Source organism: Desarmillaria tabescens (genome assembly GCF_030435595.1).
Source record: "Desarmillaria tabescens strain CCBAS 213 chromosome Unknown EV420scaffold_5, whole genome shotgun sequence".
NCBI lineage: Eukaryota > Fungi > Basidiomycota > Agaricomycetes > Agaricales > Physalacriaceae > Desarmillaria > Desarmillaria tabescens.
This window is the reverse complement of record NW_026848304.1, coordinates 1190279-1217332: the sequence shown is the minus strand read 5'-3', so window position 1 is coordinate 1217332 and position 27054 is coordinate 1190279. Positions and strand designations below refer to the sequence as shown.

At 48.9% G+C, this 27054-nt stretch overlaps 13 protein-coding genes across 13 annotated transcripts; 6 read left to right on the top strand and 7 right to left on the bottom strand.

The window, feature by feature from the left end:
• Positions 1–23: 23 nt before the first annotated feature.
• On the bottom strand, positions 24–906 carry EV420DRAFT_958542 (DUF1764-domain-containing protein). Its single transcript, XM_060484145.1, has 4 exons — positions 469–906; positions 351–419; positions 271–303; positions 24–215 (listed from the first exon to the last, which is right to left on the bottom strand). Exons 1-4 carry the CDS (start codon positions 782–784, stop codon positions 208–210), a joined length of 426 nt encoding a protein of 141 aa, XP_060336472.1. The 5' UTR covers positions 785–906; the 3' UTR covers positions 24–207.
• On the top strand, positions 886–3979 carry EV420DRAFT_958602 (uncharacterized protein). Its single transcript, XM_060484147.1, has 4 exons — positions 886–1612; positions 1662–2199; positions 2250–2275; positions 2332–3979. Exons 1-4 carry the CDS (start codon positions 986–988, stop codon positions 3877–3879), a joined length of 2739 nt encoding a protein of 912 aa, XP_060336471.1. The 5' UTR covers positions 886–985; the 3' UTR covers positions 3880–3979.
• On the top strand, positions 3980–6220 carry EV420DRAFT_958595 (uncharacterized protein). Its single transcript, XM_060484146.1, has 2 exons — positions 3980–4288; positions 4347–6220. The coding sequence occupies exons 1-2, from the start codon at positions 4080–4082 to the stop codon at positions 6055–6057; spliced, it is 1920 nt and encodes a 639-aa protein (XP_060336470.1). The 5' UTR covers positions 3980–4079; the 3' UTR covers positions 6058–6220.
• Positions 6086–7342, bottom strand: EV420DRAFT_1514298 (GTP-binding protein ypt5). The gene is made up of 5 exons (XM_060471807.1): positions 7189–7342; positions 7051–7091; positions 6860–6997; positions 6433–6808; positions 6086–6382 (listed from the first exon to the last, which is right to left on the bottom strand). Exons 1-5 carry the CDS (start codon positions 7247–7249, stop codon positions 6234–6236), a joined length of 765 nt encoding a protein of 254 aa, XP_060336469.1. The 5' UTR covers positions 7250–7342; the 3' UTR covers positions 6086–6233.
• A 62-nt stretch (positions 7343–7404) lies between these two features.
• EV420DRAFT_1514294 (chondroitin AC/alginate lyase) lies at positions 7405–9744 on the bottom strand. Its single transcript, XM_060471806.1, has 7 exons — positions 9558–9744; positions 9382–9501; positions 9260–9329; positions 8701–9203; positions 8205–8646; positions 7949–8147; positions 7405–7900 (listed from the first exon to the last, which is right to left on the bottom strand). The coding sequence occupies exons 1-7, from the start codon at positions 9616–9618 to the stop codon at positions 7454–7456; spliced, it is 1842 nt and encodes a 613-aa protein (XP_060336468.1). The 5' UTR covers positions 9619–9744; the 3' UTR covers positions 7405–7453.
• A 27-nt stretch (positions 9745–9771) lies between these two features.
• On the top strand, positions 9772–12803 carry EV420DRAFT_1514278 (AMP-dependent synthetase and ligase). The gene is given in 20 exon segments (XM_060471805.1): positions 9772–9983; positions 10036–10136; positions 10193–10296; positions 10346–10436; positions 10554–10628; positions 10670–10673; positions 10693–10906; positions 10959–10977; positions 11030–11057; positions 11110–11149; positions 11214–11240; positions 11304–11373; positions 11436–11525; positions 11581–11644; positions 11693–11754; positions 11877–12083; positions 12115–12234; positions 12370–12450; positions 12502–12639; positions 12691–12803. 20 exon segments carry the CDS (start codon positions 9974–9976, stop codon positions 12748–12750), a joined length of 1605 nt encoding a protein of 534 aa, XP_060336467.1. The 5' UTR covers positions 9772–9973; the 3' UTR covers positions 12751–12803.
• EV420DRAFT_1514269 (uncharacterized protein) lies at positions 12797–14734 on the bottom strand. Its single transcript, XM_060471804.1, has 8 exons — positions 14243–14734; positions 14091–14190; positions 13890–14041; positions 13518–13843; positions 13409–13469; positions 13186–13356; positions 13050–13133; positions 12797–12993 (listed from the first exon to the last, which is right to left on the bottom strand). Exons 1-8 carry the CDS (start codon positions 14676–14678, stop codon positions 12833–12835), a joined length of 1491 nt encoding a protein of 496 aa, XP_060336466.1. The 5' UTR covers positions 14679–14734; the 3' UTR covers positions 12797–12832.
• A 68-nt stretch (positions 14735–14802) lies between these two features.
• EV420DRAFT_1514267 (uncharacterized protein) lies at positions 14803–19285 on the top strand. Its single transcript, XM_060471803.1, has 4 exons — positions 14803–15379; positions 15446–17418; positions 17469–18268; positions 18325–19285. Exons 1-4 carry the CDS (start codon positions 14942–14944, stop codon positions 19158–19160), a joined length of 4047 nt encoding a protein of 1348 aa, XP_060336465.1. The 5' UTR covers positions 14803–14941; the 3' UTR covers positions 19161–19285.
• A 1749-nt stretch (positions 19286–21034) lies between these two features.
• Positions 21035–22702, bottom strand: EV420DRAFT_958296 (Pkinase-domain-containing protein). The gene is made up of 5 exons (XM_060484143.1): positions 22209–22702; positions 21868–22152; positions 21462–21818; positions 21347–21412; positions 21035–21287 (listed from the first exon to the last, which is right to left on the bottom strand). Exons 1-5 carry the CDS (start codon positions 22673–22675, stop codon positions 21206–21208), a joined length of 1257 nt encoding a protein of 418 aa, XP_060336464.1. The 5' UTR covers positions 22676–22702; the 3' UTR covers positions 21035–21205.
• EV420DRAFT_1514250 (tubulin-tyrosine ligase) lies at positions 22702–24267 on the bottom strand. The gene is made up of 5 exons (XM_060471802.1): positions 23817–24267; positions 23608–23758; positions 23476–23562; positions 23080–23421; positions 22702–23029 (listed from the first exon to the last, which is right to left on the bottom strand). Exons 1-5 carry the CDS (start codon positions 24251–24253, stop codon positions 22748–22750), a joined length of 1299 nt encoding a protein of 432 aa, XP_060336463.1. The 5' UTR covers positions 24254–24267; the 3' UTR covers positions 22702–22747.
• Positions 24268–24318: 51 nt separating this feature from the next.
• EV420DRAFT_1514248 (maintenance of mitochondrial morphology protein 1) lies at positions 24319–25533 on the top strand. The gene is made up of 5 exons (XM_060471801.1): positions 24319–24628; positions 24680–24796; positions 24851–24937; positions 24984–25121; positions 25175–25533. The coding sequence occupies exons 1-5, from the start codon at positions 24362–24364 to the stop codon at positions 25448–25450; spliced, it is 885 nt and encodes a 294-aa protein (XP_060336462.1). The 5' UTR covers positions 24319–24361; the 3' UTR covers positions 25451–25533.
• Positions 25534–26525, bottom strand: EV420DRAFT_1514247 (uncharacterized protein). The gene is made up of 3 exons (XM_060471800.1): positions 26170–26525; positions 25991–26112; positions 25534–25944 (listed from the first exon to the last, which is right to left on the bottom strand). Exons 1-3 carry the CDS (start codon positions 26307–26309, stop codon positions 25580–25582), a joined length of 627 nt encoding a protein of 208 aa, XP_060336461.1. The 5' UTR covers positions 26310–26525; the 3' UTR covers positions 25534–25579.
• Positions 26369–26994, top strand: EV420DRAFT_1262965 (uncharacterized protein; the record flags this gene model as incomplete). Its single annotated transcript, XM_060467144.1, has 4 exons — positions 26369–26453; positions 26505–26749; positions 26802–26836; positions 26886–26994. The coding sequence occupies 4 exons, from the start codon at positions 26369–26371 to the stop codon at positions 26992–26994; spliced, it is 474 nt and encodes a 157-aa protein (XP_060336460.1).
• Between the last annotated feature and the right edge of the window lie 60 nt (positions 26995–27054).

Here is a 27054-nt window from a genome sequence, read left to right as displayed (position 1 = left end):
CACTTAATACTGTATTCCTCGTAACCAATGATAGGTTCCCTATAGCCTTCCGAAGATGATCTCTAGGTAGGACTGGAAGAAGATATTGATTTTGGCTACCTTTTGACCTCGACAAATCAACGCAATGACTGCTCTTTGCGAGGCTTCGAAGGAGCCGGACGGAAGTAAGAACCGGCGTATGGAGTCAATGGGGTATATCGATTTCATTCAAAAGCCTGGTTCGCCGAGTCAATACTGCGAAGAAACTACGGATCAGGAAAAAGCACTCACAGCAGTCACAGTCAAAAGGGCACAAAGGGGTATCTGATATAGGTCAGATAATGACAAGAGTTCGAACAGGACAGACGGACCTCCTCCTTCATTAGTCATTCCAAGCTCGTCTTCTTTATATACGGACCAACCTTCCTCAGTTTTACGTCCTAAAAAATGGAAATTGGAATGTGCATAAAAAAAGAAAAGAAGACGCACGAGGTCCAGAACCTCTGGAATCTTTAAAGCGCTCCTCATCGCCTTTGGCGTCTTTCTCCGATTTGAATGGCTTAATCTTTGATCTATCACTACCCTTGGTCTGCTTTATGCGTTTAGGGGCGGATACAGTAGAAGAAGGATCGATGACCGTCTCGGGAACACGTTTCTTGGGGGGTGGTTCGTGGTGGTCGTCAGTAGAATGGTCTCTGCGGCGCTTTTTACTTTTCTTCGTGGTCGACGAGGACGACGAGGAAGTAGCAGGAAGGCGCGGTAGTGTCTTTGCTGCAAAGATGTCGTCGATTTCAGATACCGGCATGGTGGTAGTTAAAGAAGAAAGAAAAGCAAGTCACATGTGCTGAAAAAGGCAAGTTGACTTGCGACGGCAACAGGATACAACAGAAGAGACGGCGGCGACGGTGACCTGCAGAGAAAGTACTCGATGTTGTAAGTCAGCTTTTTTTGGCTGTCTGACCTTATTTCCGTGGATTCGATTGCTTACCAGCGCCAAGACCGCAGAATGGCCTCCCCCTTCGGTACCCAGCAAGCCCAACAAGGACCGCATCCTTCGCTTATGTCGTCGAATCCGACGGGATTTGATCCTTCATTTTTCAATCTAGATGCTTCCCAGGCTGCCAAGCAGATGGCAGCACTTTCTGCTGCGAGCAATGCTAGAATGGCAAACAGTCGTTCCGCGTCAGTAGTGGGCGGAACAAGTTCGGGGTCATATCTCGGTGGAATTACCTCTGGGATGCATTCGACCGTCAGTCATGACCAGTCCGCTTCTGCTGGGGGCCACCCAAATTTTCAAATGCCGAACTCCCAACCGCCAAACTCGGCCAATGCCCCTTTCCTCGATCCCACCATGTCAAATCCTGCTGCTCCTCGTTCCGCCCCTTCCTCTGCCCAGTACAGGCAGCGGCACCAAGGATTCTTGGCCGGCCTCGCCAACATCATGGCAAAACGGAACACGCCGCTGCCACCTGCTCTCACCGGCATTCCGACCCCAAATTACGATCCCAACACTTCCCAGTTCAAAATGATCGAACCTTCTCAGACAGAGATTGGCTGTTTCCGTTTGGCAGGCAGAGATATAGATCTTTTCAAGCTCTGGGGGCTAACAATACAGCAGGGAGGAGGTTCCGTGGTATGTACTCGCTATGACGTACCACTAGTACAACACTTACCTGTTACAGATTGGAAACCCTAATACTTGGGCTGTAATCGCGTCCCAATTCGAACTTCCGGAAGAATTACCCCAACCTCATGCAAGCGGCACCACGTCAAGCGCCCATGCCCTTCAGGCATGCTATATGCTTATTCTGGCACCCTTTGAAGACTTGTACAAAAAGAACGTTCAGGATCAGCAAAGGAAGGCACAAATGTCCTCAAGGCAGGGAAATGTTATGAATCAGCGTCCCGGCACACCCACCAGACCAGGCCAGGGCGTAGCAAACGGAATGCAGTCCGGGTTCCCTAACCAGATGCAGAGGGGTCAGCCCGGTTTTCCATCCGCCAACGCTGTCGCGCCTCAAACACCACACCAAAGTGGTACCGCGACATCTGTTCCACAGCCCAGTACGAACACTACACATATGTCTGCACCCCAATCTGTTGACGCGTCTCATGTCGGAGAGACATCGGACACAAATGTTCTCGAGGACATTCAAGGGGGAATAAAGCGGAAGCTTGACAGTGATGACGGAGATGGCAAACGAGCGCGACAAAAGACCGGTAGGTTTCTATCTTTTCTATTTAGTACGTTTCATTCAAATCGCTGTCAGGTTCGGAGCTACCTGATGCTAATACGGTGGGCTTTGCGGTCATTTTTGGCTAGTGTGCTTTTGCTAATCAATTCCGTTTAAGCCGGCAGCTCCAGCGCCTAGCTCTGGTTCTTCCCAGTCAGTGCCCACCATGGCAGGTCCAACGCGAACACGGTCACAGCCCCTTCGTCGCAAAATTGAGTACGTTCCGTACGCACGCGAAGTCGAAACTTATGGCGGTCGCGATCTCAAAAGCATCGAAGCAGAACTTGCTCCACATCGCGAGCGTCCATTACGAGATATCAATGACTGGGGCACTGTAGACATTGAGGCCTTAACCTTGTCTCTTAGCTCCAGAATTTCGACAGAGCTGTCGTACGCGTTAACGACACTCACCATACTCTCAACCATGAAAGGTCAAACCCCTGGTTCAGGTTTCCCTCTCCATCAATGCGGAGACCTTTTCGACGAGCTTCTAGACCTCATGGAAGAACTTGCCTTGGAAGGTGCCCAAGTCCAAGACACATTCCAGCTCAGTACAACCGAGATCGACATACCGACACATCGGGAATTGGTGAATGCAGTGTACGAGGCAGAGGCCATGCCTTTTGCTGGTCTTGAACGACGGCAAGGGAGTGCTGATCCACGCTGGGGTTTACGCCAGAGACCAGGGGATACCATTCTCATGGTTCTTGTTATCGTTCGTAACCTTACAATGGTGGGCGAAAACATCGACTTCATATCCCAGCAACATCGACTTGTTGATTTGTTACTCCGACTGTGTATAGTGGTGAGGGAGGGTGCCAGTCTTCGTGCATTTGCGCCGGCTCTGTCTCTCAGTGATTTGATCGCAGTCCGCAGAGATACCATGGTTATCTTGAGCTGTATTGCTGGTCATATCCTCTTTTCCAACCCGAGTAATCCATCGAAAGGAACGCTGAAGACGGCCACTAGGCTTTTTCAGTTGTGCTCGTCATACATCATCGACCCTGCCGAAGCCGTATCGCCGATGTCTTACGTCCAGCTGAAGGGAATACCGAATCACGCCCCTCCTTCCTTGGCTGATTTATCTTTAGAGGTGTTCACCCGATTAAGCCAACTAGACTCAAACCGTCAAGTATTTGCCAAGGCGATACCCTCGGCATCCATCTCCCTCCTCTTCTCATCACTTGTTCATCGATTGCCAATATCCGACATCGATTTTCAGGTGATTACCCGCGATTCATGGTTAAGCTACTTGGAAAGAGTAGTCATGGGCATCTACTCGCTGGCATTTCTTGCATCCCCTTCGCTGAAGAACAAACTCAAGGCAGATCGTGCGATGGGTTTCAAGGGCGTCATGCTTCGCATGATACAGAAGTTTTTGATGCATCACAGCCCAGATGCTCGCGCCCACTACATGGTCTGTGCGAGAAGGGCAATTGAAGCAATGAAGGTGCTGGATGATGGCGAGGATTCTTTCGATACATCCAAGTCGGTAGCGCCAACGATGTCGTTTGGCATGGGATGGGGAGAGGTTGGAGATGCTAGCTCGGAGCAGGGAACAGGGCTTCTTGGCGGGCATCGTACATTGGCTTGGGATTTATTGATGCAACTTGGTGACGAAATAATGTTTGGAGAGCTGGAGAGCCTGGCACGGGTCGAGTGCTGAGGAAGCCGGCATTTTGATTGATTGGTATATATATTTGGATTGAAACTGCGATTGCTGTGTATTCGTATGTAACTGCTACGCTAATTATCAGGGTTGTTTTAGCACGACCACACGTGGCTCATCGTCTTTCTGAAACTGATAGTCACTTGCTGTTACCGACACCGCTCGTGCAATATCCTTCCTGTTGCTCTACTACCACCATGTTGGAGCACGTTCCACCTCCGATATATTCCCAGCAGGATCCGACAGAAGTCCATCCCGATATCTCTCGGGAGCCACAGATACTCATTACACCCACTGTCGATGCCCTTAATTTTCAGAAAGGCTTTCTGGGTGCCGAGGGAGAACGCGCTGCCATCGAAGGAGAACTGCAGATCAAGGGGGCAGAACCCGGTCGATGGCATCGAATGTACGTATCGTGCATGCTGTTCTGCGTATATGCTCATTGCTTCCGGTGTCTGATACAGAACTATGTCCCTACGTACGGTCGAGAAGGCATACAGCCAAGAGATTGAACTAGGGATGTCAGAAACAGTACTATTTTCTAGTCCTGTGGAGAACGCTGCAGCTCTTCCGTCTTCCGTGCTATTCTCCTTACCGCTTATGCCCGATACCCCTCAAGCTGTTATCACGCCGCATTCATCACTGTCACATACCTTAACGGTTACATTGCACCCTACAAATGCTTCGACGCCACCAGTTATAAAAAGCATGGCTGTTCACACCAGACGATACAGTTCCCATACCGATTCTCTCCCCATATCACCCGAAACTCACGCTCTGGACCAACCAACGCGTTTTGAAGTCCAGGTTCCTCGTACAACGTTCAAGGCCGGTGAGCAGGTCCCGGTCTATGTAACGATCCCGCCGCCTGCCAAGGAGATCGTGGTCGACCAGGGACTGAGGCTGCGCAACGTCAAGGTTGAATTCGTACGCATTGTGCAAGTCAAACACGATGAACACGACGGGGAATCGGATGACCAAGAAGGACCTCCTTCAAATGATGATGACGAACCTTCCGTCGGACCATCATCTACTACCACCCAGGAGAAACGCGCATCAACGTATAAATGGCCCATATCACCTTTTGTTGTAGGGTCTTCCTTCAAGACTGTCCTGGCACGGTCTGGCGCGTCTTGTCGCTTTCATGCCACAAGGCCGGTTCAGTTGCGATTTATTCTACACCAAACGTCGCCTTCAGGTTCGCCGGCAGATAATCAAATGAGTCTGCCAGCATCAGACTACGTGCATCTAGATAGTGATGCAGAATGTCCATCAATCACCCAGTCAACGCTTCTCCATTCTATATCATTTAAACTCAATGTTTATGTCTCCTTCGTCGACACATCCAGCCACACGGAGCGCATTTATACTATTTCTATTCCAATTTCGGTGCTGCCTCCACCGGCACCACTTCCCGAAGTTGCGGAATCGATAGACGTGGCTTACCAGAAGAAACATGATCGCCCACCTGTAAAGACAAACAGGGCCGAGGACACGGACCTTTCCATACCACATTACTCTGAAGGGGAGGCAGGACCGAGTGCACTTGGTGCCCCACCACCGTTTGAAGAACGAGATGCTCCTCCGCCATTCTTCTCCTCTGCTTCAGAGGCTTCAACCTCCACGCGACTGCCCACGTTCTTGGAATCGGAGACTGAAATCATCATTCCTTCGCATGAAGAATGCATGATACCACCCATGCCATTGTCTACCGTTCTCGTTGGAGAGGGCTTTGCATTTGGTTTCCTTCCAACAGATCAGTTTGATGGGCACGATATGCAACGATCTTCCACTCCACCGCCTACACTTGAAATGGCATCGAGGGACACTGATGTCACACAACTTGCTGAGATACCAGCTACAAGCCAGTCAATTGAGGCGTTGGGTCTTGTATTTGAACAGCAGCAAGAATCAGAACAAGAACCTCCCCCTCCACCACCACCTGCTATGGACGATCCATCCGATCCCCCACCTTCAATTGACTCTGACTTTCGTATACCGCATCACCAGCGTTCTAACCCATCATCTATCTCTGAGCCGCCGAGGTTACACTCACCACCACCAGCACCCTCCCAAGCCCAAGAAGCCCACGGCCATGCACCGCCTCCTTACCGAGTGCCCGCTAACCACAGGGACCAGGAGCATGTTGCAAGGCCGCCACCATACGTAGACTGATCGTGCTTATAGTTACGTTATACGACAATTCGCAGAATCAGATACGTCCTCGTTGTAAAATAAAAATCAGAATACATGTACGTGTGAAGTGTAAAGCATTGAAGGCATATATATAAGATGACGTGAACTTCATAAAAAACACGGCGACTACGCACGTATGTAGGTAGGCTAACACATTAACAATTGCAAGCATCCTTCGGCTTCGCACCTTCTTCCAAATTCACACCACCCTCTTGTCGTGTGGCACCTGCTCGGTTTGCGCCTGTCCCAGCTCTACCCGCACCGCGGGTAGATGCCAAAATATGCTCGATGGGAATCTTTCTCGCTACAAAACAACATGAGCGTTCTGGGAGCAAAAGATAAACAGGCACTCACCAATTTCCGTGAATAAATCAACGATACCCTCGCCAGTCTTGGCGCTAGTCTCAAAAAAGAGCAAACCAGCCTCTGTCGCATACGCCTGCGCTTCCTCAGTGGGAACCTGCCTCAGGCTTTCCGATTCACCAGGCGACGGTGCCTCTCCCGGAGTGGCTGTAGCATCGTCAGCTTCGTCTTCAGATTCTGATGTATTTCCAGACGATGACGCGGAGGGTTGTACGAGATCAACCTTGTTGCCAGCTAATGCGATAACGATATTAGGATTGGCTTGCCGCTGAAGCTCCTTGACCCATGATTTGGCCTTCTCGAGACTCGTGGCCTTTGTTACATCGTAGACGACTACGGCTGCTTGAGCATTTCGGTAGTACATAGGCTTCAACTGGGCGTCAGGGATCCGCAACGGTGGCATGACTGCAGTGCTTACAGCTAGAGAGTGAAACCTTTCTTGTCCCGCTGTATCCCATATTTCGTATCTTAACACCCTGTCTTCCAAACGGCATTTTTGAGTCAAAAAGGCGGCACCAATGGTAGGCTCCTTATTGGCCTGGAATTCGTTGGAAACCTGTTACAACAAATGAATGCACGATCGTCGCTTCTAGAAATGAGGAGGCGCACGAAACGAAGCACGACAGATGACTTTCCAACCGCAGCTTCACCTATGAAAGAGGGTAAGAATACATGAATCATCAATACACATGTGAGCGCTGGGCAATTTCCTGTCGACGAACATTTGCCACAGCAGTCGAAACTCACCTAGAAGAACAAGCTTAACCTGAACGGACTTGTCAGCAGGAGCAGACCCAGATTCTGCCATCTCTACGATTATATGGATTGTGAAGCGAGGACTAGAAGATGATTGTATATGACGGTTAGTCGGAAGGTACACGCTGTTGATGCCTGTTTGTAACCTGCCTCCGAATCTCCTCATGCTGCTGTTACCTTTATTCATACTCAACGTATTCACGGACACCGAGACATGAACAAAAAAAGAGACTGAAAATTGAAGTGTATACACTATTCATGTAGCAACGGGACAATAAAAAAACTTCAGCTGCTCCCAGGTTACGTAGTATTCGACCTCCAACTCGACAGCAGATACATACTCGAAGACCGCAGGATAGTCAAGTTCACAAGGTGGCGAGTTGTCATTAGATGCATCCTCCCTCCTCCATTCGACCGATCGTTTCTTCTGAGAGGATCCGGTAAGTGCTCCCGGTTGATCATAGTACCAGTACGCTTTAGAACGATAGTCTGGGTCCGCCTTGCTCAAGTATTTCGCATATTTGCCATCAGGATCACCGTGAACCAGCATAATTGTCGCAACGTGTGGTGCCAACAGGCTTTGGTTTTCTTTCTTGGGGTCTAGAGACATGGTGTAGTCGACTGCATCCTTTATGGTGGCGCCACGTTTTGATTTCTTGATCCAGAAATCTTGCCCAAGCTGATCCCCGATTTTGGCGTTGGTCTAAAGAATTGGTCGGTGAGAGAAATACGGAACAAGAAAATGGCATACTATCATGGCCTCGATATTGAAACATCGATAGTGGAATGGTCGAGTGCGTACGGCTTCGAAGGGTTGCTCTCCAGATGCTGCGAGTTGATCCATAAATGGTCCATCGAAGTAGCTGTGCAGAGTCTTGATGGCGTCATCCGAGCGTCCTAGATATACCTCTATGGCAGCAACTTGCGAAAAGTAGAAGCTACCGTGATTACTATTCGAGACGAGGCATAAGTCACTCGATATTGAGACAGGGATTGTAAAACCATACTTGGGTCGACTGGCAGTCTTCTTCCCAATATCACTAGTTTTGAGCCAATTCAAGTACTCAGACATCCAATTCATCATCGCTTGATCTCGATCCGGCGTCCAATCAGGGTTCTTGAGATCCTTCATTACTATAATCGCATTGACCACCTTGACGTGCCCTCTCCCGTCTAAGATACCTGTAAAAGTACCAGTCTGAGAAGTCGGTCCTCGAGCTACTTGGCCGTAGTTCATGTTGGGGTTCATTTTAGATTCCGGGTTCAGATAGAAATAATTGAGTCCGTCTACGAAATTCTTCGAGTATGACGGGGACCCTGTGAAAGCATAGGCAAGAGCATTATTGATCGAGTTTTGAGAAACGCCGTTGATCGCGCCTGGTCCGGGAAGCGTTCTAACATCAGGGTTGACTTGACCATCCCGAATAATATATGGACAAGTAGTCCAGGCTGTGAACAAGACAACGATTAAACGGAGCTCAGCATGAAATTCTAAAGTCTTACTAGCACTTGGAGGCATGGAAGTTGTCGGAGACGGCGTACATGATGAGGAGGCACTATGCTTGGCGGCAGCTTGAGCAGGAGTATGCGACCCAACAACAGCATCGCTAGTTGACTGAGAGACAGGATCGAGGGTCTTGGTACCAGGCAGAGGATCCAGATTGGGTGTTAGGGTAGGTAACATGTCTAGCGCAGCTTGAGCGATATCGCGACGCGTGAACGTAGGTGCCGATGTCGGCGAAACGAGAGAAAGAGAATCTTTGCGGCGCATTCGGACCATTCGATGCATATGGCTGCGAGATGAGAAAACGCTGTCATGATCCTGGTTTACAGATTCGGAAGACTGTGTCGTGCTGTCCACATCAGGTTCATCGTCGTCGTCACTGCCGCCACAGTCGCCGTCGTTGTCACAATCGTCTTCGCCGCCGTCGTCCGATGTGTCATTCTTACTACCGCCTATGTAGGTTCTTCCTTTCCCGTTACACCAGTTACAGTTTGGCCAGTGGCTAAGGCAGGAAGCCGGTCAGGTACATCCAAACTTGCACTAGAGCTGTTAACTTACTAAGGAGCCCAACTGAGATAGTCATGAGGATCTTTGCTTGGCGCAGTCACGCCTTTAGAGCTAGTGATCGCTGACAGTAATTATGTTAAAGGCGGGGCCGAGAATCCAACGAATTTGCTCACAGAAAAGACGGTGCTGAGCAGCGCGTTTTATATAATCTTCTGCGTCACGGGTAGTCGAATGGGGCCCCGACGCTCGCCAGCTGACGACATATGTTGGATTTATCCAGTCATTCTGGTCAGCTGCAGACAGGAGGCTCACATCGCGCAAGGGGTATAGAATCTTTGAGATCACTGACCTAAAGCCCCGGACGCGAGGAAGGCGAACAGAGGAATGAAAGGGACTAGAACAGCAGGCATTATAGAAATGTAGATAGTTGTAGATAGGCTGTAGAAGAGGACAGAGGGATAGCCAAGAGCCTGCTTGGATGGATAAAATATGGTATCTGGTAGAGAGGCAGGGTCATCGGTGGTGGCTTGATGTCTTGACCACGTGAAGGACAAACAGGAACCGATCAAACCTACTTCCCCGCATTTCGACCCCGGATGACGGGTCTGAACATAACCGGCTCAGACTACAAGCTCTTGGGCACATATATATTCCCCTTATCCGAATAATAGTTTTCTATCCCCCAATTCCCCCCACTTTTTCCACTGCTGATAAGCATTCTTGGCTCTTCCCCACACCTTTTTCCAGCTTTCCCCGCATTCACCGATGGCGTTCCGTGCGCATCGCGTTTCATTATTCCATCTGTATATCTAACCCGTATCTTTAAGGACCTACAACACCAACTGCAGAGAGTATCCCCCCAGCCGACGTCAAGCTTAGATTAAATCCTCCCAGCTCGAAGGATGGTCCCACCTACCTACATCCGTTGGTGAGTTACTACCCTTTCTAGCTTTTGACTTTGAATATAGTGTAACCATGCCAAAGAATCCCCTCCTTTTCTTGCTTCGAGCAGCGCAAATCTATCCAGATAAGGTTGCTCTAGCGCACCCTGATGTAAAACATCCCGTCGTCTACACCTTCGCAGTATGGTAAGTATCATCTCGATAATAGACAGTATGCCTTGTAAACCTCTTTCAGGGCTCAGAGAATCCAGAACATGGCTTATGGCTTGATACGTGCAGGGATTAAACCTGGTGACAGAGTGGCAGTGATTGCTCCGAATTCGTACGTTCCCAATCCTAGATCTTCAGTTTTTGCATTGAAATAATTAATTGCCCGACTAGTCCCATGATAGCGGGTATGTACCAAGAGTTTACCATATAGTTAGCCTTTACTTGAGCTTGAGACAGATGCATGCCATGGTGTCCTAGCTGCGCGCGCTATCCTAACCCCCATCAACACGCGACTCAGGCCACAAGAGGTTGATTATATTCTAGGCTAGGCTACTCATCTTTCAGAAAGCCAAGTACTGATGACAATTTCAGATCACAGCGGTGCCAGTCTCATCCTCATCGATGAAGAGCTGCTGCCACTCATTGCAGGATCCAAGCTTCCTAGGATTGTGTGCAAGGACACTGGTAGAAGTGATGACCCATATGAACAATTCTTGAGTGAGGGTCGACGTTACAGCCAAGAGAGAGGTTGGGCCGGCTTAGACGTAGAGCCGGATGAAAATGCAGGGGCTTTGCTCTGTTATACGTGAGTCGCAGTGGTTCAGAATTAGTCAAACATGAAATAACGGAAAGCATAGATCTGGTACCACCGGACGAGTATGTCCCATTCTTCGAACCTTCTCGACAATTATCACTTACTTGTTACTAGCCGAAAGGGGCCCTCACAACACTGAGAGGTACCGTTCTCAAAATTCGATGTGTGCCTTGAAGCTTCATGTATCATCCTAGGCACCTATTTAGCTGCCATCGGCAACGCTTTTGAAGGACGGCGAGTGTTACATTTCACCAACTCTCAAAAGTTCAGCAGCTTAACGATGATCGATAATCTGCAGAATTGACAAAGAATCCACGTACCTTTGGTAAGATTCGTAGATTTTCCCAGCTTTTACTTTCCTACCAACCCATCATCATTTCTATTTCAGGATTCTCCCTATGTTCCACGCTGGAGGGTGGACCTTTCCGTGGAGTAGCACCTTCGCGTTCGCAACACAAGTAAGCAATGATTCAAAGAAATTGACCCTATTTCATCACTCACGAATCCTGGCATGGCTTAGATCACCCTACGAACCGTCAACTACCCACAAATCTGGAACCACTTTTTGCATTCCAAAGTGACTCACTACTGTGGTGCTCCGACTGTGCAGGTATGACCTGAATTGTATGAAGTCATCTCTTGCGCCTGATGCTACTAATTTTCAGATCGGTATCGTGAATGACCCATCTGCGAGGAAGTTGACGAGGCCCATTTCTGCTATCATTGCTGGTGCGCTTAGCAACCGGGAAAATAAATGTTCAGCCTGACGCTCATCAGGTGCCGCGCCGACTGCGCATCTCCTCGGATCGCTCGAAGAAATAGGGATCAAGCCCATTCATGTTTATGGCTTGACGTAAGTCACTTCTGAGCCCAGTCATGTAGATGAACTAACCTTTGCTTGTTACACTAGAGAGGTACCAATGTTCTTAACACTTTTATATTCTTTCTGAGGCTGCCGTAGACATACGGTCCATTCACCAGAGGCTATGACCAACTATTCTGGGCCAATATTAGTCTCGAGCAACGGTCGAAGCTAATTGCTCGACAAGGTCACAGTTTTGCCACAGCAGAAGGCGTTCGTGTAGCAGAGATGCGGGACGACGATCAAATTATAGATGTCCCTCGAGATGGGAAGACCGTGGGCGAGATTGTTACTAGAGGCAATCTTGTGATGAAAGAGTACTTTCGGGATCCTGAAGGCCACAAAAAAGGCATTCCGTGGAGGGTATTTTCATTCGGGAGATTTAGCCGTTATGCATCCTGACGAGTCGATCGCCGTAGTCGACAGAAGTAAGGACATCATTATATCTGGCGGAGAGGTTGCTTCCATAATTCATCTCAATTCTCATCACTCACCTATTTCACCAGAATGCCTCTAGTCTCGCTATTGAGCAAGGAAAGTAGCTGTTCAACGATGTTGGTTTCGGTTATTAATCATCTAGCAACTCTTAGAGCTATCAAGCCATCCCCATGTGCTGGAAGTTTCCGTCGTTGCTCGGGCGCACCCGGTGTGGGGCGAACGCCCTATGGCTTTTGTCAGATCTTGTGGATTCATGGTTATTGGAGAAAGCTGATTGGTCCCATAGGTCATAATTCACCCAGAACACGTGGCCCGATGGTCTGGACGCGTTGACGAATTCGTAAAGGACCTCATGGAACATGCCAAGTCGAGGCTTCCTGGATTTGCTCGCCCGGAGTGGGTGGAAGTTGTTCCTGAGCTACCAGTGAGTAAATTTTCATTTAAACCACCGTCAGCAAAGCTCACCAGTGGACAGAAAACCTCCACTGGAAAGATTTTGAAGACAGAATTGAGAAAGAGGGTAGCAAAATTGTGAATAGGATGCACTCATTTCTAGAGGTACCAAAATAAATGCAAAGATATGTTTACAATGGTTGGACTTCCTTATGTTCATGCCTTTATTCCAACACTTTGCCTGGATTCATTATACCCCGAGGATCAAACAACTCCTTGATCTTCCTCATCCAGGCGATGCTCACGGCACTCTTGGAGTAATGGAGGGCATGAGTTTTCATGGCACCAATGCCATGTTCGGCGGACACGGAACCGCGGTGCGATGCTGATACGTGCAAGTCAGTGGACAAATTCTCAATAATAGTATCGGAAGCTACATACCGACGAGTTCATATATGAATGGTTCCAGAGCGTCTTGAATCTCCGAGGAATAAGTGTCTGCAACCACATTTAAATGGAGGTTTCCTTCCGATCTCAAGGTCAGCGCATTGTCATGTAAACAAAAGTAGATATCTACCATCACCAACATGGCCATATCCTAGGACATGTCTGACTGCTCCCTCACGCATTAAACCCATGGATCTCAGATGCTCACGAGTGATATCAACACATTCTTTGAAAGTCGACAATGGGACGGAGATGTCGTATTTATACACCTTTCCCTCTTTCGAAACAGCCTCGGTGACACCTTCTCGAAGGGCCCATAGAGACGAGAACTGTGCAGGGTTTTGTGCCAGAACACCCTGTGTTGATTAAGGGCTTATCAGCCTCGAGTAATGTCTCGAGCAAAGTTGTCAGTTTCTATAGTCATAGGTTAGCAGGAGAACTTGAGCGGACGAACGTATCCACCTCTTCATCATGTTCCCTTCGGCCGCCGCTGGTCTCGGCGAGAACGAAACACTGAGCACCTTCGACATCCTCGTCACGGAGCGCTCTTCCTTGTCCGTGCTTGACCGCCAAGTCATAAGCCGTGCGGTCTATAAATTCAAACGCAGAAAGAATTTCTGACAGCTCGCGCTTCACCAGCTGATACAGAGGCAAGACATTGTCGAAGTGAGGGAGAGCGAAGATGACATTGTTGGACGCTTGAGGAGAAGGCGGGGTGAGGATGGATACGCCCGTTATTATTCCGAGAGTGCCTTCTGCACCGATGAAAAGTTGTTTTAGGTCATATCCTGCGAAATGTGAGTATGGGGAATAGGTAATTACTGTGATACGGACCAGTGTTATCTTTCCGTAAGGTTGTAAGTTGATCCAGAATTGTCCCGTCAGGAAGTACGACTTCTAAACCCAGGACAGATCCATGCAGTGACCCATAGCGCAGTAGCCGTAAGCCACCAGCATTCGTAGCGACGTTTCCACCAATCTGGCAGCTGTACACAAAATGAATCATAGACAAGGTGCTTTACATGCACTACACACCTACCCTTCGCTCCGAGATCAAGCGGCATGACATGATGATGCGGAGCAATATAATCTGTGAGCGATTGAAGAATACAGCCTGCGTCTGCAACCAAAATACCTTGACTGGGGGTCAGTACAGGTTTCACTGGACGAACATGCCACACACGAACCAGATATTGGGTCAAAGGACCGTACTTGACTCATATTGGCAAGGGATGTTACGACTTCATCTTTAACGGGGACACTTCCTCCTACAAGGCCTGTATTCCCACCTTGAGGGACTATGCCGATGCGCTTCTCGTGACACCATTTCACGATATCGCTGACCTCCTGCGTTGTTTTTGGTTTTAGGACGGTGGTCGCATTTCCATGATACTTTCCCATCCAGTCATTATTGTAAATGTCAAGTTCCGTTGCTGCTAGTGAAAACGGAGCCAAGGTTGACAAAATTGACGTAGGCGGTAAAATCTTTGCAAAGTGATCGACATCTTGTGCTGTAACAGGATTGAGACGAGATAAAGAATGATTAGCACGACAGGTTGTCGAAGCAGCAGAATACCGAGAGAAGGACGGAAGGGCAAAACGTCGCCACGGCGGAGACAGCATCGTAGCGTCACAAGTCCAATGTAGAGGAAGGAAGACGATCGCGAGGACGGCTATCGTGGCGTGGGAAATAACTTTCAAAACCAGGAACTGCAGCGGCCATTTGCCCCGAATGTCTCGTCAGCCGCGTCTTGCCTTTTTCCTCTTCCTCAAGGTTCCTCCGCTCCCTTCATGACCAGTCCATTCTCTTGTAATTGTCCCGTTACATCTTCCTGACCGTCCCATTGTATCGGCAACGTTCTTCCATTTCACAGCTAGAATCCAACATGCCTCCGGTCGAAGATGATCAGTACAGCGATGCTCCCGACACGTTTGAGGACGAACGATACGATGATCTTCCACGAGGCATTGAGGAGGTTGAGGTTCGCAACGTAGAATCGCCGCACAAAGCGATTACGGAAGTCATTACCGCCGAAGAGGACAAGGAGGAAACTAGGCCTTTACTTGAATCTAGTCGTGGTGCTTCTTTGTCTACTACCGGGGAGGTAGAGCAGACTTCAGATGCAGCTAGCGTCCATAGCGTTCCTGCTGTACAGGTAACACAACATCCGGACCCTCCTGAAACACAGCGTCGGCTACAGACGGCGTCGCCATCTACCAGGTCTGCTCGCCCACCGCCGCCTTCCCCCGCTCGTAGTCACCACTCTGTGCGACCTAGTACAGCTTCAGATGATCGCAGAGTACGACGTCGGTCAATAACAGAGGTATACCGGCTCACTTCATCCTCTTTCGCCATTTTTCAACTACCCTTTTCTTTTTTTTTTTTTCAGGTTCGCGCTTCAAACCGTTTATCTGGCTTTTTGAACAACCTCATGCATCGCCGTGATCCTGTTGCACACACCGATGACTCTATCTCTGAAGAACGACCTTCCGCTCTACACGGCAAAAGCAACGACACTTCTCGACCACCGACACCTCCCGGACAGTCAATGACACCTCCCCCCGATCTTCCTCCTCCTTCTCTTCAAGAGCTTGGGCTGTCATTGTCTGTGCTTACTTCTGATCTTTCTCCTTCACACTTCAGCACTCCTCCTGCCAGTGGCGCATTTCTTTCCCCCCACTATCTCCTTCTTTGCCACGCCCAAGGATTAGATGTTCTTCCCCTCATTTCACCTCCTGCGCCACAGCCCTATGCACTCGTTCGTCGAGTGAGTTTTAAGAGTGTCGTCGTTATGGAACAGCGTGGAGTGTTGGTTGCCATAGCTGGTCGCCGGGATGGTGTGAGGGTTTATGCCCTAGAAGAGGTAAAGCGGGCAGTTGAATGGCGAATTGAGGTGGAGTTGCGCAGGGAACGCGAGAGACAACGTAGGGAGACTTCCAAAAAGCTTCCTTTAGGCGTCCGTGAAGTAGTGGAGTCTCGCGATTCTGCTGAGAAACTTCGCAGGCCTTTTTCATCTACGCCCCCACCAGGAGACCCTCATTCCACGAAAGTGTCAAATGGACATTTTACTTCTCCGTCTCCTGCAGTCCCACTCATACCGCGTACCCCAACTACTCACAGACGCCAGAGGACGCGAACGCCATCTGTACCCTCCCCGGTGCCATCTGGGCAACCTCCTCCTTACACTTCTCCATCACCGGAACGATTAGCCAGCCAAGTCGCTAATCTATCTCCTCCTCATCCTCGTTCACGGGGTACCTCTGTTTCTGAAGTTTTGACAGCCGGTTCTATTCGGCGCAACACGAATGCCACAGTACGACCCGAGAATCCGGACGCCAAAGCTGACTGGGTCGAGTCGAGCGATGATGAAGCCATCAGTTTAGTAGCTGCCGGTTCCAGTGGCAGTCAGGCCCTCGATGAACGCACAAGTGCTGCAGCTCAGACTTCGTCGACTATTCCGTTGCATACCACCCCGCGACACCCCCGCCCAATGTCTATGTCAAGAAGTAATCGACCTGCAAATCTGGATTTGAGTCTATCCCGCTCTAATACAGTGGTGCCTCCTGAACCTTCTCCTGCTCCCACCCTTCTAACTTTGCGACAGGCTCTGTCCCATTCGCCATCCAGAGAACCCCATGCCCGCTTACCAAGTACGCCATTGGGTGATGACGACGACGACGACGCAGATGGAATCAGTCTGAGCCAAGTACTACAAGAGAGCCGTATACCTGATCTCCCCCCTCCCGGATCCAGGCAACCCCAGCAACCCATACTGATTTCTTCATCTCATCCTGTCACTGCAGGAGATGACGAACCCTCCAGTCCTCGAACATCTGATGCTCACTCTTCGGTCTCTGTTAGAAGCGTCAATGACAGGTCGCTTCCTGGGCGCCGACGCCGGTGGTCGGTAATTATGAACCAATCGAATGAATCAGATTTGGCCAATGAACAACAGCGTTCCACGGCGCCGATGAGAGAGCGCCTACCAAACCTCTTAACGCGGTCCACATCTTTTCGTTCCAATCGATCTGCTTCGGGGATGAGACCTTCATCTCCCAACGATGCATCATCTCTCCCTAACCTCAATATACCACCGCCAATGCCTGATTCAGCCTCTTCCGCGGTGTCTTCACACTCTTCGCGGACATCACGCTTCATACCCAGAATACTTAGCAACGCTTTTCATCATAAACGATCAGACGAGAGGCCGTCGTCACCGTCAGGAATCACCGACGAGAGTTCCAAGCGGGCACAGGGAGCACCTCTAGTGGCCCAATCACCGCCTCCCAAACTGGAATATGTCAAACTTCCCGGCACCAAAGGAGCCCTATTAGTCAAAGCCGTAGAGACTGCTAAGAAAAGGCATGTTAAACATGATTGATACTTGTAAACTTCTTCTCATTGTCTTGTAGTTTTTTGGCGATACTGTGCGGAGACAATGGCGAACGAGTCGAACTATTTGCTGGAACATACCGAACAGCTCTGGGTCTGTCCAGAACTTTCATTCTCCCTGATTCTCCTCGATCACTGGAACTTCAACTACAAGGCGATGACCTGGTTGAGGTCTTCCTGGTGTTCTCGCAAAATGTTTTTGGTTTGGAACCCGCAACCGTTCGGGTTCGAGAGGTTCGTATTGGACGCGCTGAGCGGCGGGCGGCGAGGCGGCGGGCTCGTGAAGTAAGAGCGACTGATGCAGGAGCCAATGAGTCTGAACCTCAACTTGGGGAGGAAGATACCAATGTCAATGTCAGCATTGGTGTCTCGGTAGCTGTTGGTTCTACTGTCGTCGCCACGGGTTCTGGTCCTGATGGTCAACAGACTCCTCCTCTGATCTCAAGCCAGCATCCAATAGATAGGCGAACGCCTTCAGAGTCAGCAACGGAACGGCCGTCGACTCCTCCTGAAACAACAACAACCTCAACCGTCGTGCATCCCGAGGAAATTGTCGCTCTTGCAACTGCACAAATGGGACCATATACCACGTTCCAACAATTGTCGTTTGCTCCAAAGTTCCCACTTGCATCCATCGCCGATGAATATGTCATTCCTCCGACGTATCCGGAATTTATTGACTATCGTAATGTGCACGAGCCAGAAATGGGGAGTGGGTCTGACCTCTCACAAGTTCAATTCTCCCCGCCTGGTTTGCCAATTCCAACGCCATCTGCTCCACCGAAGTGGTATTACCGGGACCCGAAGAACGTTGTTCATGGTAAGCCTGCTGCTTAATAAACTTTATTGAGTTATTGTATCTGATAACCCGTGAAGGACCGTGGAAGGCCTCCTTAATGCAAGGGTGGTATAAGGATGGTTTATTACCTCCTGATCTACCAGTTCGTCGAGAGGAGGATTCGGATTTCATGCTCCTCAAGGACTTGAGATTACAGAGTGTTGATCCTACTCACCCATTCCGGACCGTCCCTCCTATCTCGCCTCCTCCTTTATTCCAACCTTCTGACAAGCCTCTGCTTAAACCTATATCACTACTTTCCCAACCCCGCCATTTTGGTCCTCCTGCACTCTTCTTTTCTTCACGGGGTGGGCATAGCACCACAATCGTTGATAATCGCGGACGATCTGTTTTGAAGGGACGCTTTGTCTGGAGCAAAGATACTCAGGAAGATTCAAAGCATTCGGCGCCATCTAGAATGGGTGATGTGAAACGTCTGGAAGCTTTTGATGTCAAAGACCGTTCGGTACTTGTGGCTATGCGTCAAGGTGGGCTCGAAGCAGTCGATCTCAGTGATGCCTTGTTGAAACCTGGGGATGAGTCGCGCACGGCCTTGCCCCAATACAACCCTTCGCCATCCAATTTTAATCGGCGCGAGCCTTTCGTTTGGAAGATTGGCACGCCCATTTCAGGATCTTCATCAGCAGTCCTCCCGGTGAAACCCAAAATTTCTCACAGCCACCACACATCAGGAAAGAAGACCAGTTCTGGTCCATCGAAGTCGCCGGCAGGGCGAACGGAATTCAATGTTGGGCATGTGGAGAGTGAAATGAATGATGAGGTTCTGTTTTTGGGCAGAAAGGATGACGAAATTTATATTTGCGAACGAAATGCGGGTTCTTTCCGAATCCTACGACTTTGTCCTAACGTCTAACTAGCGGACATGGAGAGCACAGTACTCAGTATATTACTAGCATTTCATTTTGTATGATTATTTTCATCATTTTCTAAAGCATGAATTGTTTCTAATTCTATATTTGGGTAAAGTCCCATCACGTGGATGAAGTAAGCCTTGTAACCCTAAGTAAACCCTAAGGCACTAAATAAACCTCAACCTTATTCTTGGGTTCGTTTGTGCTATGGTGCATGTGTTTTCTCCTTTGCTCCGTTCTCAATACCCATCTTTTCTTCTGACAGACCATATTTCAAGACAGCAACGGCGCGCCGTTGAAATTCTTTATTCAGAGTGACCTACCGAAGGAGATACAAGCAGAACTATGTGAAAATATTGCAGTAAGCTACAGTCGACTTGTCACTTAAGCGATGCTTATGATCCCAAGATTTTGGGCGGCCGTGTCGAAACTAAAATACCTCGAGATGGCTTCATTTTGGTTTCACCTGGCAGTTCAGAGGAGGATCGACTCCGCCTATGCTGGACCAATCCTGAGAGGCTTGGTCGCTTTTTCGTCCCGTACACTTTCGTCGAAGCCTGCAAGATGGCAGGCAGGCTTTTGAAACAGATTTTCGTCGAAAACGGAACTCCTATGGCAATGCACATTCATTCTAGTATTGAGAATATCAACGCTCGGACAACTCTCAGCGAACGCATTGCAGTGAGTGGAGACATTTACCAAGATGACGTATTTACATGAATATCACTGCAGCACTCGGGGGGTAATCCAAATGCAGCGGCGCATTTGGCTCGCGTCATACTTGCAGACCCTAACACTGAAGCCTTTCAACACTTAGTCAAAGCCTACCAAGATACTCCTGGAGTCTATGTAGAATCGTATCTGTGGGTCAAGAAGTGCATTGAAAAGGGAGTTGTTGCCTTTACGCCCGTGGTATTCAAAAACCCAGGCGGGAGACGTCCGGGCGAGGAGTATGCTTCTATCTGTCCAATCTGTCACTGTCTTATATTGTCACTTTTTAGGCGCATGTCATTCACTGACAAGGATGAAGAAATGCTTGCCCATTGGATTGCCGCGAAAATCCCTTTCAAAGAAATTGGTGGGCGAACTGGCAATCGACTGTATCAACAGTTATGCGAATTGGTAGCATCTTCCACGCTTGGTGTCACTCGGATTATTAACGATGAGACCGTAGCATTCTGACCCCGATTATGCATGGGTTACTCGCCACACATGGCAGTCGTGGCGGGAGAGATATAAGAAGAACGCTGCCCGATTTGATGAAATGATTGCTGCGATCGTTGCCGAAACCAAACCGACGCTGGGAGAAAAAGGGCAGTATGGGTATGTCCGCCAGCCAGAAAGGAGGAAACGCGCGAGAAAGGGCGTTCCGAAGGATGAAGAGGTTGATGAAGAGCTCCATGCTGAAAGACCGCTGAGTGGCAAAATGGATACGGTACCTGATTCCCAACCGACTGGGGAGCCCCTCCAACCTTGCTTTTCCGCACCTCGGTCCCGCCATAGATGCGCAAGGAGAACCTGGGATAATGTCAGCAGTACGAGGTGGCCCGGCTGAAGAAGAGCTTGACGAAACCGAAGGCGATTGGGCCGTTCGAGTTGGGAACGCACCACCTCCGAGTTGGGCGAAACGCCGAGCGTCTACTGACCTTCATGATGGACAGCATTTGAAGAAACAGAGACAAGAGTGAGTGCGCTGCGATATTCATTTCCTTTTAGTATTCATTTTCCTGTTCAGTGAGCCGCACCCAACAAATCAAGGTTCTATACCACACCAGACTGTTGTTGAGATTGCCAATATGCATGTCATCGATTCGAATATCCGGGACATAGCGAAGGAATATAGGTTTACCATTGAAGAGGTGCAAGAATATTACGACAAGTGTGGGGAGATGAGGCCAGACACGTTCACGGTTCCAGAAGATGCGTGAAATGTTGAAGAACAATTTTCCCGACAACATCCCTCCCTTGCAGTAGTACACTTCTAAATGTAGTTATGATGTAGTCCTAGTCCTGGTTACAGCTATATACTAGTTGGGACTAGCTAAGCCTACGCGATATCGAATTCCATCGAAAACTTATTATTTGCGGCTCGCACTGGTGCAGAAGGGCTGCTGAACAATTTCTGTTTCCTGGAGGTGATAATAGGAATCTGTAGCCAAAACCTCCTCGAATAGTTGAAAAAACTTACTTTTCGCCAGCAGCTGCAGATGGAAATGAACCAAAAAGGTCGGGATGTTTTGGCAGCGGGGATTCTCTGCAAGGAGGTGATTCAGCAGGGCGCCTCGTTTGAAGAACAGCCATACTTGAAATAAGGATGGTCAAGTGCCTCTGAAGCCGTTATTCTCCGTTCCGGGTCATATAATAAGAGAGACATCAGTAGATCAAGGCCAGCCGAGGTCAGATACTGAAATTTCTGTCGAAATTGTGGTGGCTGAGGGGAAGGCAAACTGATTGCCTTGGCCAGCGGGAGAGAAAAATATTCCGGCCAGGAATTATGAGTGGGCGGTCCAAGAAGTTTAAAAATCATTGAAAGAAGCTCCATCTCTGATTTCGCTTGGAACAAGGGCTCTTTGAGCAGGAGTTCAGCAAAGATACATCCTACAGACCACATGTCCACAGCAGTGGAATACGACGTTGCACCGAGCAGGATTTCAGGGGCGCTATGGCAATCATTGCATCCGAAATACTATGAACAATGTAAGGACACACCGATACCAAAGAGTGACCACTAGCTGCGTCAGTCCACCGACCCCAACAGGGTCACCGTACCGCCGTGCCAAACCAAAGTCGGCTACTTTAATTGTCCCTCGATTGTTCATGAGGAGATTACTCGTTTTCAGGTCGCGGTGAAGTATCCAATTCGAATGGCAATGATCCACAGCAGATAATAACTGGAGCATGAGCGTCTTGATCTCGGATTGGAGGAAGGGTGCAGGCATCAAGGTGAGAAGAGATTTCAAATCATGCTCGATGAAGTCCATCACGACAAAAACTCTGGTATACTCGAATAAGCCATGTGCAATGGGGAGCAAAGTGCAGAAAACACGTACTGTGTCAGTGTGTCTCCAACAACGACCTCGCGAACGCGGACAACATTCTCATGATGACAAGCCATCAATGCGTTGACTTCTCTGAGTGCTGTTATCGGGAATCCGTTCTTTTCTTCGTCTAGCTTCAACTTTTTCAATGCGACGATGTCTCCGGTCTGTTTGTCTCTGGCCCGAAAGACGACCCCGTATGACCCTTCTTCTATTTGATTAAGGCGCTCATAGCAGTAGACGGACCTTGAAGGAAGTATGGAAGGGTGTTGAGTTCGCGGGGGTACGTAGACGCTGTGTGACGGTCTTGTTGGACGAGCGACCACGATGGGTGGTGGACTTGGTGACAACCGGGGGGCCACCGTGGACTTTACGCGACGCTTTGACCGTGGATGTGACTGAAAATCTTCAGCTTGCTCATCGTCTCCATCGTCCCACTTGGACCGTTTCCTGGACGGTGTCAAGGGCCCAGCAGACATCGAAGTTGAGAGTAACCAAATTTAGACATGTGATTTCATATCCCTCACTAGCAAAAAAAAAATTCTATTTATCTAAGTTGCGCGAACCTCTTCGTCTAAACACTTTAACAAGCTATAGCGAGACTCCCCGACCGGCCATGCCTCGTCTTTACGCTTTGTAAAGAAAGGCTGCACACAAACCCGCCCGATGGACACAAATAAATCTTCAAGTATCCATGTCAGTCGGGGTCCAGTTAGCTCAATCGCGGGTTCTGAGTTCATTTCGAGGAGCTGAACTTGGAAAGAAGTGTCTGATGATGGTTGATGAGTGACCAAAAAGTCCACTCCGAAAAGCTCAAAGGCATTCGGTAAGACCTTGAGAAACTATTAGCAAAGCGAATGAATGTATGTTCAAACACACTGACCTGGAAATGAACAGGACTCTGGAGTCCAGCTTTGAACGTCTCAGCGAGAACTGCACATATTTGCTCAAGCAAGTCAGCCACATGAGCCTCGGATAGCTTGATATCGGCTCCATCTGCTCCTGACTGTATGTGACATCCAACGAGTTCGTCGAGTAGCCGAACACCCTCCTCGCCGCGATGAGTTTGAAGTGACGTGTTTGTAAGGTGGGGCGTCAAATCAACTGACTCGTTCTCTCCTCGTTCAGGTGGTGCGTAAGGGAGTGCGGAAAATAAGGCCAATAGTTGCTTGTATACGTATAGTTGGAGGGCTCCTGACGCAACGCAATATACCCTGAGATGAAACTGTCAAAGGAATGGCCATCACCACGTCGTCCTCGTCTAAAGGTGGTAGCTGACTTTGTGGCCTTGTAGTTCCTTTGGTACAAGCGAACCACCAATGGAGACCTCCTCTGGGTCAATCAACAACGGATTGGAGAGATATTCCTTATGTTATCAGTAATGCAGGATTGCATGTAGGCAAGATCTCACCTGTATAACAAAGTGGCGAAGCTGAGATGTAACAACCGCCGTATCATCCTCCTCGTCTGAAGACTGTTCATCCTCAAAACTTTCAAAGATCTGCAGCAACGAGCTTTTACTATTGAAAAGTCTGATTCCATTTCCGCGATCCGCCATACCACTGAATCAGAATGACATTTGAGACTTGGATGTCACAACAGGACTGAAGAGTACTCAACGGTTTCAAAATCCACCATCTACACGGGTCGTTGTCAAGAATGTTACCGAGATCCCAGAGATCATCGGCCAAAATCTCATCTAGCTCGTCGACAAAGGATATTTCGAGCTCAAAGGTCTTGGGTACTGCACGTCCAAGGATGGAATCTGGATTTTTGGTGATATAAGAGTGGATGGTACGAGATAAGAAGTGTTTTCGCGTCAGGGCCTTCCGGAATGTGTAGGCAGATGACAGGAAGTCGGCGTTATGGTCATGAGAATATGTGAGTTCGTGGTCGATTTCGTCGTATGTCGCCCATTGCAATAGGCCGTTTTTTGTGGAGTTGGGTAAATGGTCGACGATGACTGGAGAAGGGTTGAGAGACGATAATGACTTCTGTACCAGTGAAGCGGTCAAGGGAGCACTGGGCCAGGAAACGAAGGCAGTAAAGGTGTCCATCGACTGCCTGGTTGTTTGCTCGTGTGTCGCGTCCACAACTGATCGTCCCTTCGGCATCCCTTTAACCGGTCATTTCCACCTCGTCGACGTTGCCATACGCCAGCCGGCATGAGCAACAACTATGTCTTTTCCTTGCAACCTACTTTTACGCAGGGATTAATATTTGGCCAACTGTCTATCCTGGTCCTCTTTGCTCTCATCCTAAAGTACCTCTTTCTCGATTCGACAGAATACCCATTCGAAACCTCGTCTTATCATCCACGGGCCAATAGCGACATTGCACTCAGAGGCCACAAAATCAGGTCCCACGACGCGAAAGAACCTCAGAATCAACAAGAGGAGTCGGCAGAATGGTTTAACATTTTGTTGCAACAAGTTACGTCCCATTTTGCTATCTCACGACCAGCACTCTGACGTTCTCCTCAGGTCGTAGAAGTCTATCGCTCCAAGATTAGGAATGACCTTTCAGGTGCTGAAGGTGACGAGGTCGCGAGAAAGCGTGTCGAAGACTACGCGAATAGGATACGACCCGTTGGGTTTCTGGTGAGTAACTTATGGACTTGATCATAATCCATGGCTAACAGTCCAGTACCGTAGGACTATATAAATGTCCACTCTGTTGACCTTGGAACTTCCGCACCTCACCTTTACAATGGAAGAAGAAATTCGACGAGCACCTCGGCAGTGAGTCTTTACAGTAATACCTTAGCGGCTTCTGAATAAGATCTAGGAAACCGAATTTGATGTCAGCTACGAGGATTCGATATCAGTGTCATTGTCTACATCATATCTATTCAACTACCCCATGCCTTCATTCGCCCGTCTTCCTGTATTCTTGACGATATCTCTCTCGATTTTCAAATCATCAGTGAGATTTCTGTTCCGAATCATGTGAAATGCCAGCTGAATGTCCGGACGTAGCTGACTATCACACCCCCTTCGCCCACTTCGCCGGTTCCTGAGTTGCTCATCTCGTTTTCTCCGAACTTCACGCTGGACCTTTCCACCACATCACTGATGGGTAGCCGGGCAAAGTTGGCTAACGTCCCAAAACTGCATGAGCTCATACAACATCAAGTTCGTCGGGTCTTCGCTTCGCGTGCGAAATGGCCTGTACCTTTGCCGGGCTTGGGGCGTGTAGCTGAGCCCATTGTAAAAGAGATCAAGAAAGAGATGGCCGAGGTGATGAAACCTTGACCTTATGGTAAGTCAAGCCCAAACTAGTTTCAAACGTACATGAGGGGACTTTTCTGGGAGGATAACGCCAATTGTAGATGCATTTGTATCCTATTGTATTGCTTAATGACATGTACTCACAACATAGTTTCATATACCCAGAGTATCAAACCAGCGTTCAATACAACTGAATGCTTCGGAACCGTCAACATCAGATGCGACGATTGTTTCGACACCTGGGCTCTGGACGAGCCTGTTTTTGGCCCGAAGATGTTCCATCTCGGCTGGATCAGAGACGATGGCAATCGGAAAACGAGGCTCAAAATTGAATTCCTCTAGTGGAGTAGGTAACAGGGCTCGCGAAACCTCGGCATTAGATGCAGGAGGCGAGAAGAGGACAATAGCGGATGCCGGATTGGAAGAGATGTATGTCTGGACAATAAGTGAAGCCGCATGGCGAGCAAAGAACACAGGTGGAAAAGGTATCATCGATAACCGCATGGTGCCCTGCAGCTCTTTGACAGTGTGAACGGGTGCGAACACGGAATTTCAGCTACTCACCGGCCTCGAAATACTTGATCAGATTTGCTGAATTCTGAGAAGGAGAGGGCTCGGGCGGGGATATATCAACTTCGATACATGTGAAACCCTTCTCGAGAAAGAATGAAGCGTGAACAGGCATGCTAGATCCAGGTCAACGGTCAGCCTTTGATACACCCTATAGGTCACGGATATATTACCGCAGTGCTTGGGGGTCCCATTTTGATGCAGACACGAAGACAAGAGGAGTCGGAGCAATTCGCGAAGAATGCGAAGGGGGCTCCCTGATCCTGCATGTTGACAGTGACCGCCGAACGAACTTCAACTTGAACAAGTTCATGGTGGCAGGTGACGTAACAAGTGTTGGTCAGCTAAGTAACAACCTTTCGACCTCCCATCATGGCGTCTGTTGCGTCCAATGTCGTCTTCGATGATATATTCACCATAAGTTCTATAGACAAGGAGGGGAAAAAATTCGACAGAGGTTAGATGACTGCAATTTGTCCGTCCTGTACTCATTCACGCTAATTCACAGTGTCGCGCCTTCAGGCTCACTCCAAAAACTACGATATGGATATGACTCTCGACTACAACATCGAGCTCTTTCCCCTAGAGACGGGCCAGCATTTTGCTCTCGCCCTCGCTTCGTCACTTGCCCGCGGGGGCCAGAGAACCAACACAACTGATGGTGTTGCAGAGGAGGAAGAGCATGTTTGGAGGCCGGATGGCAAAGGTCAGAGGGGATTGGAGGAAGACTACGACTATGTGATGTATGGAAAGGTCTGTTCTGCCTATTCACCACGCGTCCTTGGTCATCTCATTCTGTGTACAGGTGTATAAATTCGATGGCGGAACTGCTGAAATTGTGTACGCAACCATTTTGCATAATAGTCTATCTGACTTATCTGTATTTCAGAACGGCATACGCTTCATTCGGGGGCCTCTTGATGTCGTTAACAGGCTCGTTTCGACATATGACAAGCATTGTCCTCGGAGATCCCATCTATCTCTTAATGCGACTGTAGTGATGCATGTAAAAAGTAGTACACATGAAGCTAATGGCATCAGCTAATATACAACGAAAA

Excerpts from the sequence above, each read along its gene's own strand:
- EV420DRAFT_958602 (XM_060484147.1), top strand. The coding sequence starts at position 986 with ATGGCCTCCCCCTTCGGTACCCAGCAAGCCCAACAAGGACCGCATCCT. Across the intron at positions 1,613-1,661 it reads AGCAGGGAGGAGGTTCCGTG|ATTGGAAACCCTAATACTTG; the intron begins GTATGTACTCGC and ends TACCTGTTACAG. Across the intron at positions 2,200-2,249 it reads ACGAGCGCGACAAAAGACCG|GTTCGGAGCTACCTGATGCT; the intron begins GTAGGTTTCTAT and ends AATCGCTGTCAG.
- EV420DRAFT_1514267 (XM_060471803.1), top strand. The coding sequence starts at position 14,942 with ATGCCTCCGGTCGAAGATGATCAGTACAGCGATGCTCCCGACACGTTT. Across the intron at positions 15,380-15,445 it reads GACGTCGGTCAATAACAGAG|GTTCGCGCTTCAAACCGTTT; the intron begins GTATACCGGCTC and ends TTTTTTTTTCAG. Across the intron at positions 18,269-18,324 it reads CCCGAAGAACGTTGTTCATG|GACCGTGGAAGGCCTCCTTA; the intron begins GTAAGCCTGCTG and ends TAACCCGTGAAG.
- EV420DRAFT_958542 (XM_060484145.1), bottom strand. The coding sequence starts at position 784 with ATGCCGGTATCTGAAATCGACGACATCTTTGCAGCAAAGACACTACCG. Across the intron at positions 420-468 it reads TTCCAGAGGTTCTGGACCTC|GACGTAAAACTGAGGAAGGT; the intron begins GTGCGTCTTCTT and ends TCCATTTTTTAG. Across the intron at positions 304-350 it reads AATGACTAATGAAGGAGGAG|ATACCCCTTTGTGCCCTTTT; the intron begins GTCCGTCTGTCC and ends GACCTATATCAG.
- EV420DRAFT_958595 (XM_060484146.1), top strand. The coding sequence starts at position 4,080 with ATGTTGGAGCACGTTCCACCTCCGATATATTCCCAGCAGGATCCGACA. Across the intron at positions 4,289-4,346 it reads CCCGGTCGATGGCATCGAAT|AACTATGTCCCTACGTACGG; the intron begins GTACGTATCGTG and ends TGTCTGATACAG.
- EV420DRAFT_1514269 (XM_060471804.1), bottom strand. The coding sequence starts at position 14,678 with ATGCTGTCTCCGCCGTGGCGACGTTTTGCCCTTCCGTCCTTCTCTCGG. Across the intron at positions 14,042-14,090 it reads GATCTCGGAGCGAAGGGTAG|CTGCCAGATTGGTGGAAACG; the intron begins GTGTGTAGTGCA and ends TTTTGTGTACAG. Across the intron at positions 12,994-13,049 it reads ATTCATATATGAACTCGTCG|CATCGCACCGCGGTTCCGTG; the intron begins GTATGTAGCTTC and ends TGCACGTATCAG.
- EV420DRAFT_1514247 (XM_060471800.1), bottom strand. The coding sequence starts at position 26,309 with ATGAACTTGTTCAAGTTGAAGTTCGTTCGGCGGTCACTGTCAACATGC. Across the intron at positions 26,113-26,169 it reads TGGGACCCCCAAGCACTGCG|CATGCCTGTTCACGCTTCAT; the intron begins GTAATATATCCG and ends ACCTGGATCTAG. Across the intron at positions 25,945-25,990 it reads GATCAAGTATTTCGAGGCCG|AGCTGCAGGGCACCATGCGG; the intron begins GTGAGTAGCTGA and ends ACACTGTCAAAG.
- EV420DRAFT_1514298 (XM_060471807.1), bottom strand. The coding sequence starts at position 7,249 with ATGGCAGAATCTGGGTCTGCTCCTGCTGACAAGTCCGTTCAGGTTAAG. Across the intron at positions 6,998-7,050 it reads CATCTGTCGTGCTTCGTTTC|GTTTCCAACGAATTCCAGGC; the intron begins GTGCGCCTCCTC and ends TTGTTGTAACAG. Across the intron at positions 6,809-6,859 it reads AAAGGTTTCACTCTCTAGCT|CCTATGTACTACCGAAATGC; the intron begins GTAAGCACTGCA and ends GCCCAGTTGAAG.
- EV420DRAFT_1514250 (XM_060471802.1), bottom strand. The coding sequence starts at position 24,253 with ATGGACACCTTTACTGCCTTCGTTTCCTGGCCCAGTGCTCCCTTGACC. Across the intron at positions 23,563-23,607 it reads TTCGCCACTTTGTTATACAG|GAATATCTCTCCAATCCGTT; the intron begins GTGAGATCTTGC and ends TGATAACATAAG. Across the intron at positions 23,030-23,079 it reads AGAGTCCTGTTCATTTCCAG|GTCTTACCGAATGCCTTTGA; the intron begins GTCAGTGTGTTT and ends TAGTTTCTCAAG.
- EV420DRAFT_1514248 (XM_060471801.1), top strand. The coding sequence starts at position 24,362 with ATGAGCAACAACTATGTCTTTTCCTTGCAACCTACTTTTACGCAGGGA. Across the intron at positions 24,797-24,850 it reads TACGACCCGTTGGGTTTCTG|GACTATATAAATGTCCACTC; the intron begins GTGAGTAACTTA and ends CCAGTACCGTAG. Across the intron at positions 24,938-24,983 it reads ATTCGACGAGCACCTCGGCA|GAAACCGAATTTGATGTCAG; the intron begins GTGAGTCTTTAC and ends AATAAGATCTAG.
- EV420DRAFT_958296 (XM_060484143.1), bottom strand. The coding sequence starts at position 22,675 with ATGTCTGCTGGGCCCTTGACACCGTCCAGGAAACGGTCCAAGTGGGAC. Across the intron at positions 22,153-22,208 it reads GTTGGAGACACACTGACACA|AGTTTTTGTCGTGATGGACT; the intron begins GTACGTGTTTTC and ends CGAGTATACCAG. Across the intron at positions 21,413-21,461 it reads CTTGACCATCCTTATTTCAA|AGAATCCCCGCTGCCAAAAC; the intron begins GTATGGCTGTTC and ends ACCTCCTTGCAG.
- EV420DRAFT_1514278 (XM_060471805.1), top strand. Across the intron at positions 11,150-11,213 it reads GGCAACGCTTTTGAAGGACG|AATTGACAAAGAATCCACGT; the intron begins GCGAGTGTTACA and ends GATAATCTGCAG. Across the intron at positions 12,640-12,690 it reads AAGTTGTTCCTGAGCTACCA|AAAACCTCCACTGGAAAGAT; the intron begins GTGAGTAAATTT and ends ACCAGTGGACAG.
- EV420DRAFT_1514294 (XM_060471806.1), bottom strand. The coding sequence starts at position 9,618 with ATGCCTGCTGTTCTAGTCCCTTTCATTCCTCTGTTCGCCTTCCTCGCG. Across the intron at positions 9,330-9,381 it reads TGCTCAGCACCGTCTTTTCT|CGATCACTAGCTCTAAAGGC; the intron begins GTGAGCAAATTC and ends AATTACTGTCAG. Across the intron at positions 9,204-9,259 it reads TATCTCAGTTGGGCTCCTTA|CCACTGGCCAAACTGTAACT; the intron begins GTAAGTTAACAG and ends TTCCTGCCTTAG.